This window comes from Coffea arabica, chromosome 6c, assembly GCF_036785885.1.
Source record: "Coffea arabica cultivar ET-39 chromosome 6c, Coffea Arabica ET-39 HiFi, whole genome shotgun sequence".
Lineage (NCBI taxonomy): Eukaryota > Viridiplantae > Streptophyta > Magnoliopsida > Gentianales > Rubiaceae > Coffea > Coffea arabica.
This window is the reverse complement of record NC_092320.1, coordinates 13,111,933-13,122,006: the sequence shown is the minus strand read 5'-3', so window position 1 is coordinate 13,122,006 and position 10,074 is coordinate 13,111,933. Positions and strand designations below refer to the sequence as shown.

General features: G+C 34.1%; 1 protein-coding gene across 1 annotated transcript; it reads right to left on the bottom strand.

The window, feature by feature from the left end:
• Nucleotides 1-658: 658 nt before the first annotated feature.
• Nucleotides 659-4,095, bottom strand: LOC113697551 (WAT1-related protein At4g30420). The gene is made up of 7 exons (XM_027217221.2): nt 3,628-4,095; nt 3,425-3,493; nt 3,217-3,333; nt 2,325-2,565; nt 2,095-2,253; nt 1,855-2,003; nt 659-1,401 (listed from the first exon to the last, which is right to left on the bottom strand). Exons 1-7 carry the CDS (start codon nt 3,804-3,806, stop codon nt 1,176-1,178), a joined length of 1,140 nt encoding a protein of 379 aa, XP_027073022.2. The 5' UTR covers nt 3,807-4,095; the 3' UTR covers nt 659-1,175.
• Between the last annotated feature and the right edge of the window lie 5,979 nt (nt 4,096-10,074).

Here is a 10,074-nt window from a genome sequence, read left to right as displayed (position 1 = left end):
TATTCCTTTTCTTTAAATTTTTTGCCAATAAAATTGTAGAACTGCCACTAATGCCTCTAAGTTTCTACTATAATCAAATGTCGAACTAGTGATTTTTTTGACGAGGTAATTTTATATGTAATCCAATGTTTTTGCTGAACTTTGTTTTCTAGTTTTTAGTATTAAAATTAACAATAAATCAAAAAGAAATAGCCCAAAAGCACTACTAAATTATGATAATTCCACTACTCCAAAAATTTATAAATTCTAAATGAATTATTTCAACATTTTCTTTTCTATATTATAAATCTAAATTCATAATAAAATGCCATAAAAAATATCATATCATAGTAATAAAATTATATTATAGTTGTTTATCAAATAGTAAATATAGACATGAAAAATTTGGCACATTTTCCTTATAATTATACTAAATAATCTCATAATTGTGTAGAGAAGTAATTAAAACTCATTCCACAAGAGCATTTTTGGGTATTCATTTAAAAAATTGTCCAAGTCAATATTATTTTAAGATTTTGTTACTACAACTATCAAATCAAGGAAGGTAAGTGTTATTTTTCAAACTTTAGAGGAGCTTAGTGAAATTGTCAGAAACCTCAAGAGAGGTTTCTGAAGTTATCCCTAAGAGAAATTCTCTTTGTATATAGATCCCATCAAATATCTCAAATGATTATTAGAAATTTCAAATCAAGTTGTCCCTTGCCGGGGGGATAAAGGCTAATAACACCAATGATGAATGCCTAGAACCAGAGGCGCAATTACAAAATCTCTTCTTAGAAGAGGAGTCCTGTCTTCTTTACAATATTGAACCTCATTTATGTAGAAATACAGACTTCCTGTGATGGCCCCACCTTCCCCTAAGGCGAACCAAAGGGTTCACCTCCACAGGGCTCGTGGCGAAGGAAGGCTTGTAGTAATTATTCACGTGACTGGATGGCATATATCTTGTACAGTTTGGATTTGGAAATCATTTTATGTATAGTTGGGAATTGTTTCCGGTTCGCTTATGACATGTAATTATTGAAGAATTTGATGTAATATTTGAGATTTATATTATAATCTATTTGAGAACTATAGTGAACGACTGAATTTCGGCGAAAGTTGGGTAGGTGGCCCGCCGAACCCTCTGGTTCGCCTTAGGAGAAGGTGAGGCCGTCACACTTTTCCCATCAATACTAATGTTTCTGATCATCTTTGAGATCTATTGTCTGTTTATGCAAAAGGGGTTCTTCCAAATCGATTCTACAACTCAATTTGTCTGTGGATTCATCGACAACGATTGTATAATTAATTTTTTCCTCCTCTGGCTTCTTTTCTACATCGCTGTTAATCATGTGATCTTTAGCTTTGCCCCATAGCACAATATACAGTCCAAATATTACAGCAATTGCACCGAGCAAGCTGAAAAAGATGTCTTTCTGTCAGATGATATCATATTAAACCATCACAAACAATAATCAAAGCATTGGTAAGAACTACTGAGAAAACTGGTTTTCTCAGCCAATTCCAAACTCAAGACAATCTTAATCTCAATCATATTTGCTACCAATCACTTGCTTTTAAAACCTTATGTGGTAGAGTTATAATCAACCTTTTGGGATTTTCGGTTGGGCCCAAAAATAACAAATGTATGTTATTGTGTGCCTGGATTTAAAATCAAAGTTGTTCTGTTGTGCTTGAATTCGAACACATTATTTTGTGTAACATGCTGAGAGAATATATTGCTACTAATTTTGTACACTCGAATTTGTTTGAGATTTTAACATGCTAACACTTCATGTTTTTCATTCAAATTCATCTAATATTCCCTCCATGACAATATATGATGTTCAAAATTACAGCGGGAGGTATTACCTTCCAATGTAGAGCTCTTCTCGAAAGAATGTGAAGGCGATAAAGGTCACGATGACAGTGGATAAAGGATTAAACATGGCAGAAAAAAGTGGTCCTCTTTTACATATGCACCAAGCCTGAGCAAAGAACGAAATTGCTGATGCTCCTGCCTATAATAGAATTAATTTATCAGTGGTCTAAGAGTAAAATTTTATGAACATAATTTTTTTTTTTTCAATTGAATGCAAACCTCACACTTACTGTAAAGAATAGACATCCAAGTTCCAGAGGTGTTTGTAATTTCCAAGCATCTAGGTCTTTCTCGATAAAGAATGCCACAATTGCCGATTGCCAGGCAGCAATAAAGCACATCCATGCTGTTAGAGATAAATGATCAGGATAGCTCTTGGACACCGGTGCCTATGAGAAGATATAACATGTTTAAGTGACTTTCACATAATATGATCTCAACAATGTTCGAACTTGTATACCTGCAAAATCAGCCAAATTGACCAGCAACAATTGCTTGCGAACAGTAGTAAACAACCAAGCAACCAAGTCTCACCTCCCTTGCTCAATCTCAATATTGAATGAATTGGATCAGAGTGAAACTCTTTGTTAAGTAGCTTCGGCCCTTTGAGTAACACCATGCTTATGGCTCCGGTAACACATATGATCGTGCCGATGAATTTTGCTTTACTTCTCAAGCTTCGGATGTTTATTTTTTCTTGTCTGATAATATAAAAATATGAATTAAGAACACTAGAACAATATATTCTTGGGTTATTTCTATTATTAGCTGTTTTTGGGGATTTTTTCAAAAAACCTTACCCTAACTCTATATATGAAAAAACTTTACTATAAATGTTTTTAGGATGTTTTAAGGGTATTTATAGGGGATTTTTTCGAATGTATTTTGGAATATTTTTAGAATTTATAATTTTTTAAAAATATTTTTTTAAAAAAATTTACACCACCTATGACCACCACCCACCACCATCACCTCCTCCCTCCTCTCTCCTCTCTCTCCTTCTTTCTCTTCCTCCTCCTCCTCTCTTCTCCTTCCTCCCTCCTCCTCCCCCCTCTCCCTCCTCCCTCCTCCTGTTTGAGATGTTGTGTTTTTAGAGTTGTTGAAGTTACTTTTAGAGTTTATTGATCTAGACTTGAGAAAAATAAAAAAGTTTTTTTTTTAAAAACACCTTAAATTCAAATAAAGCTCTAGTTATTTCAAAGAAAATAAAAAGAAAGATGAAAGCCATTAAAAAAAACCATTTAAAGCTTTAAGTTATCTCGTGATGAATGTCTCTATTCAAAGATGTAGATCATTTTAACAATCATCTTCTTAATTACACTTTTCTTAATTCTTGAATTATTTGGAATTACCCCACAATGTATGCCAAAACAAAAGTAATTGCAGGTAGTAGATTCCCCATTGCACTTGCTATTGATGATGACGCCAAGTATAGACCCTCAAAATAAATATTCTGGTTCGCCGTCACACTGCAGAGGAAATCAATGGGCAAGTAATCGAGTATTTAGCCACATGTACCCTCCGTAATGTATACAGTTTCATACTTTAACTAAAACTTACCCGACAAGAGAAACTAGAAATATTAAGCAGAAGTTCTTCCATCCTAAAGAACATGTGTTTCCTCCTTTCCTGCACCCCAAAATCAAAAAGAAAAAAAAAAGAATTAAAATAATTAAAGCAGAGCTAGATTTGGCTTAATTTCAAAAATTTATATTTCATGTCATAAGATGAATAGAAAGAAGTTGGATATCCCATAAATGTACCTTGACCTGAAAAATGCCACAGGAGCTACAAGCAAAGCGGCTAGGGCTTGCCGATAAACCACAAAAACTCTGGGACTCATTCCCTGTAAGAGCGAAGCCCTTGTGGATAGAGTAATTCCTGCATACACAAACTGCAAAACAACCATGAAAATGAGAGGCTTTTGATCTTCATAACCCATCTTTGCCTATGCTTGATTTGAAACAATTAGAGACAGCACCGCTCTTATATAGGCTTCCAACCACGCTATATTTACTATATTCTTTGTACAATAATTCTGTGTACTGAAAGATATACAACAAATCATGCAGCTTCTTGAAAGGACAAAGCTCTCGGAAGTTTCTTGTCACTTGCCAATATGCGTTACGTAGTGCATATGAACCTTCAAGATGAACAGATAGGACGACAAAACTTCTTGTTTTTTTTTGCACATCCATCATGATTCAATAACTCTGATGGGTCATGAGGAAGGCTTCGTCAGCCAAAGCATATTTCCAAAAAAATGATGCTTATCGAGCTAGCATGGTATTTGCAAGGTTGGCTCTGATGAAGAGCTGAGTTGGACAATGGCATTTACCCGGTTTATGATATATAATGGGAATATTCCATTTGCAGTTGTCATTTTGATTATCTGCACACAATATTGTGCTATAGTAATTTAATTTGTACACTAATAACACTACCGACTGTGATTAGTACATGTCCATCGGATGGACACTTTGAATACGATTGGGATTAATAATTTTGAATACTTTGTTACACTTTAAGTACACAATGATGTTAGAAAATCTCAGTAAACCGAGTAAATTACTAATGTTTTATAGTACTATAATTTGTCATGGAATAATTAATATTTTTTCGCGGGTCAATTGGTTCAAGAGAAACCATGCATATGATGCCTTTGAAATTGATGCCTCTCCCCGAAAAACATTAGAAAGATAATTCGTACATCCCAACAGAAGTTCTCACTACGCATTATATAGACCAAGTATATATTACAGCAATTGCACCTAAAAAGCTGAAAAAAAAATAATTTGCTTGTCGTATCATGTCTTATTGAACAGTTACAAAATGGTATGAATTCAAACAATAAAAAAAAAATTGCATATTGTGGGTTGTAACAAACCACTGATAGCGTTATTGTCTGCCTAGGTATCCAAATCAAGCTTGTCATGTTGTGGATGAATTCAAAGGCAGCCCTCTTTTAGAAATGCACCAACACTGAACAAAGAATGGAATTGCTGACATTCCAGCCTAGAGCGTATTATCAATTAGTGAGCGGTCTATAAAGTGTAATTTTTTGAGCTTAATTATTTCTTTTTCAGTTGGATGCAAACCTCTTCGATACAGGGACTTATTAACAAAAAAAAAAAAAAAATGTAACATGGTTTAGGTGATTTTCGCATAACATCGTGTTAATTAAATACCAGCAGAATCATCCAAATGGACCAGCAACAATTGCTTCCCAAGATTAGTAAACAACCAAGCAATCAAGTCTCACCTGCCTTGCTGAATAGTGAATGAATGGGATCAAAGTGAAACTCTGCGTGAAGTAGCTTAGGCCCTTTGTTTGAGTAACAGTGTAACACCATGCTTACAGCTTCGGTTATATGTTTCATGCCATAAAAGGACGAGAAAGGTGGCTTTTCCCATAAACATATCTCGAGTTGAAAAATGCCACTCGAGGAACAAGCAAAGTGGCAATCACTTGCCCAAAATTAAGTCACAAACCCCCCCCCCCCCTGGGACTCAATCCTTGTGAGAGGGAAGCTCTAGTAAATAGAGTAATTCCTGCATACATACGCTCCAACACAACCATGAAAATGACAAGCTTTTTATTTTCAAAACCCATAATTGTCTAAGCTTAATTTGAAAGTATTAGAAGATATGGAGACTGTTATTAGCATTTAGCAGTGCCTTTCTTGTATAAGCTCCCAAGCACGTCATAATATTTTGGACAAGAACTCCATTTACTAAAATATAGTACAAAACTAGCTAATTCAGCAGCTTCTTTCAGAAATTAAATTTTTTTTTTAAATCAGTAACTATTATGTAGAGACAAGAGACCACGTCACTTTTCCTGTTTTGGCAGAGACATTCCAATTAATAGAAAATTTGACTGATTCATCATGCTGCAAATAGTACAGTGTTCTTGTGGACTGAGTTATAAGATGGCATGCATATATTCCAAGATGATAATAGTGTATTTAAGCTTGTTAATATCATTTATAGCAATTAATATGATAGTAAAATACTCGCTAAGTGAAGTAATAAACCAGCACATACGACACAGCTAAAGTCTAACACGATTTGCCAGTTGGTACTCGTATCATGACATTTAACATCGCAAAATACAGCCTTAAACTTGTCATTAGTCCATTTATCAAGGCATACAGATAATCATAATCATCAAGAGTCCCTCACTGTTTACTATATTTGGCAAATAAAGTAATAAAAATTAATTAAATAGCTCTCTCCTTATTCAATATTTCCTATAATCAGGTTAGTAAATGTTTAAATCCTTACCCATTTTTCAGTTTTGGTACATGAATAGACATACGAAAGTGGCGCTTTAATTACAATTATGCTCTTATAATTATATAAGAAATATACTATGTACTAATCTTTAATTTGGAAAGGTTCAAAATTTTTGTTAGAGGTAATCAAAATAAAAATCCTATTTTTTTAGGGAGTAGAATATGGGGGGAATACATAAAACTTTAAAGGGTAATCTATATAGAGAAAGAAATTCTCGTAAATTTAAGGATGGGCAATATAACTAAAAGAGAGAATTTTATAAATTTTTTTTAGAACAAAGAAAGCATAGTACGTGCTTCCTTGTGATGCACAACCTTACTTGAAACTGCTGGAAGTATATAGTTAAATTTGCAGGGTAATTCGTTTGTAGCTTTGCCTTTTTGCCCCTCCCCCATTCCCCACCTAGAGTTTGTATGTAAACGAAATGATATATGTAGGAACAACGAAATCATAGTCAAAGCCAAATGCATCAAAAGCATTATTAAAAAAAAAAATAAAATCTACCTAATGGGCGCTCAGTGGTCATTCCTTAAGTTGTACTTAATAAGGTACTAAAATTTTGAAAAAGCAAAGTTAATTAGATAATATCTATTAATGTAAAGAGGGGTAATAATTATTTGTGTGTATATTTATATGATAAGTTAGATGTGATTTAAATGTGTTCTCGTTAAAAAAGTTTTAAAAAAAAATATCTAAAGGGAACGTATTCAAAACAAACAGGTAAGCCCACCATGTCACAAAACCAACTAAAATATGCAAGGTTGGCAACGGAGACACAGGTGCCCGAGGGAGTAGAAATGCGGTGGAAAGTGGGGCGAATGCCAGTTCCGGCCATAAGTTGTCAAATCACTAGTCAGCCAATTGCCAGTAACATCCCAATCAAGCCTACCCTCTTTGATTTAGTAGGCAATCGTTGGCCCACACATGTTGACACTTGCCGACAGATATTTTGTTGTTGAGAACTGGATCATCTCTTCAAACGACCTTATAGATAGATAGGCCTAAGCAACATAAAGCACACAAGGCTTCATGCCTCCTTGACCAAAACAGATCAGCCCAGAAACCAAACCGGAATCACACTATTAAGGCAATCTAACACCTGCAATTGTCGTTGGGCTCTTCATTGTTTGCAATTGCAACCACTAAAACAAAAGTAAAACGTTGTCCCCCTCTCCTCTCGGACATTTGAGCCACGTTTATCACTTAACAAATGATTGGAAAGATTGAGAACAGAAGATGCCTAGTTTATTGATTCGTAAATTCTTGACTCCCCACTATGTATTAAAAATGATGGAGTCTCTCTTATCAGGGGACAAACATACCAAAATATTTTATTCCAAAATTTGGTTAGGCATCATGCATGACAAGTACAATTCATTAATAAATCCCTTCACATATCTTTTAAGTACACTCCAGGGTTAGATGTTGAGAATCGAAAATGACACCACCGTCTCTCTATTACGGGTGTATTCGAGCTGAGTTGAGCTCGAGTACCGCTATACTCGAGCTCGACTCGACTATAATATAATTATACTCGAGCTCGAGCTCGAACTCCATCGAGTCGGAGAATCACAGCTCGAGTTCGAGCTCGATCGAGTCCTTAAAAAGCTCGAGCTCGACTCGATAAGGGTACTCACCGGTAATTTCTCAGAATTTATTTACCTATATTAGTAATTTTATATATAATTTTTTTTAATTTTTTATGTGATACTCGATAGAGCTCGTCGAGCTCGTCGAGCTTCAAATTTCTGAACTCGACCTCGAGTCGATAGCTCTAACGAGCAGCTCGAGATCAAGCTCAAGCTCGATGAAGCGAGTTCGAGCTCGAGCTTCTGATCGAGTACATATCGAGCTCGAGTCGAGTAGCTTGAATCAGCTCCACCTCTACTCTCTATGACCTTATCACAAAAAACCTAGAGTCAAGTTATTGGCAATGTTTAATTGTGGTAAGCGTAGGGATTTAAGTCTTCAAATACTTTTTCCTTTTTCTTATATGATAATTTATCTTTGCTTTGAAGTAGTATAGAGCAAATGCCAGAAAAAGTTGTGTTGACATTTGGTGTGAAAAATTGTAGGGTGGTACACTAATGGAAATTATAGAAAAGACGGATTCTTTTTTTTTTTTTTTGCCCTTTTTGGGGGGAGAGGGAGTGTGGGGCATAGTTAGAATTTTCATCTTGCTTTCATGGTCCTACAACTTTATGATCTAATTTATAAAGTGGATCCTAATCTTAGTAGGATCTTTAGAATTAATGGAATGCTACTTTAACCGCTAAAAATTTGTGGTTTAGTATATATTATATTGCTTAAATAGAAACATGCTCTGAAAATTTGGGTTTCAAATTTTTCTTCTTTAAATTCAAATCAATTGTATTATTCATTTTGATTTTTAATCAATAAGTCAAATCAAGTCTACGTCCGTTTGTAGCGTTGCACTACTACTGCATGATGCTGGAAATTGATTTTAGTTGAGAAACTTGCTTCTTGGTTAGTGCTTTTACAACTATTAACTTACACAATGATCCAGTGTAGGCTAGTGATTTTAAGACACTTGGTTTGTGGTGATTGGCGGAACAATATGAAAAGTTTCAATCTAATTTAATTACATGCTACTAAAAGCGGGTTCTTTTCAAAATTGTAGGTTACCATGACTGGCCGTGTCCGTCATGGCAATTAGATAGTTCATATTAAAGAAAAACTTCTACTCCCTCCGTCCCACTTTGATAGTCCTGTTTCTTTTTTCACATAATTTAAGAAAAAATAATTAATTTTGTTGAAAAAATAAATTTAGATTGCTATTTTCCTAAAATACCTTCACATTAAATATGGTACAACTTTATGGGAACTTGAATTGATGGTAAAAAAAGAATCAACTCTCATTAAATAAGGTAGGTTTATAGTAACAACTGCTTACATTGAATAAGGGTATTTTAGAAAAATTAAAATACAATTACATTCTTCAATTGAAAAATGGACTACAATTTGGGACAGACGAAAAAAGAAAACAAGACTATCAAAGTAGGACGGAGGGAGTACTATCATACTGATTAATTATAATAGTCTACTTCATGAACTACTCTATTAAAGAGTGTTGGCACAAAAAATCGCGCGCACACATAGCATAAGCAATTTTAACACATATAAAAATATGTGGGAAGAGAAGGAATAATAAATACTCAATAATTTAATTAACTCAAATCTCAACAAAATCCAACCAATAACAATATCAATTTTAGCTTTTCGCTCATGACAACTCATAAATCTCAATTACAAGACTTTCTCTTAAACCTACTTTCAAGACTCAACTTAATTCTTTGAGTAATAACCTACTAAACTGGTAGTATTTATAAACTCCAAAATTTTCTAAAACAAATATAATTGTAAACCGAAACTTACTTGAAAAATTGATCTTAGATTTCTTAAACCAATACGGAAACTAAATAAATAAGATATCAAAACAAATTAGGAAAATAAATATTAAAGTAGTTTGGTTTAATTTTCTTCATTGCTTCCCTTAAACAAAGCTCTTAATGTTGTCATCTCCAATGCCATCATGAGTTTGAATCTCCATGAATAACTTGGTTGCTGTATAGATGACGTGGAACTCCAACTTGTAATTGATCTCCAATTTTATCTTCACGGGCAATAATGGACGAAATTTGTAGTTTTCGATCAATTTCTTGACTTGATTACTCTTATGAAAAAATTCAAACATATCCACCTATTCTTCATTCAATGCTTCATAATTTAATTTAGCTACGTCACTAATAAAATCTCCCAAAACCAAAAAATCATAGTTGCCGCTACCAATGTTTTTAACATCATCATGTTTTTCCTTTACTTTTTCAGCACTAACAACTGCATCACTTTTAACAGTATCACAACTTTCGATTAATTTGTCCACTTCACAA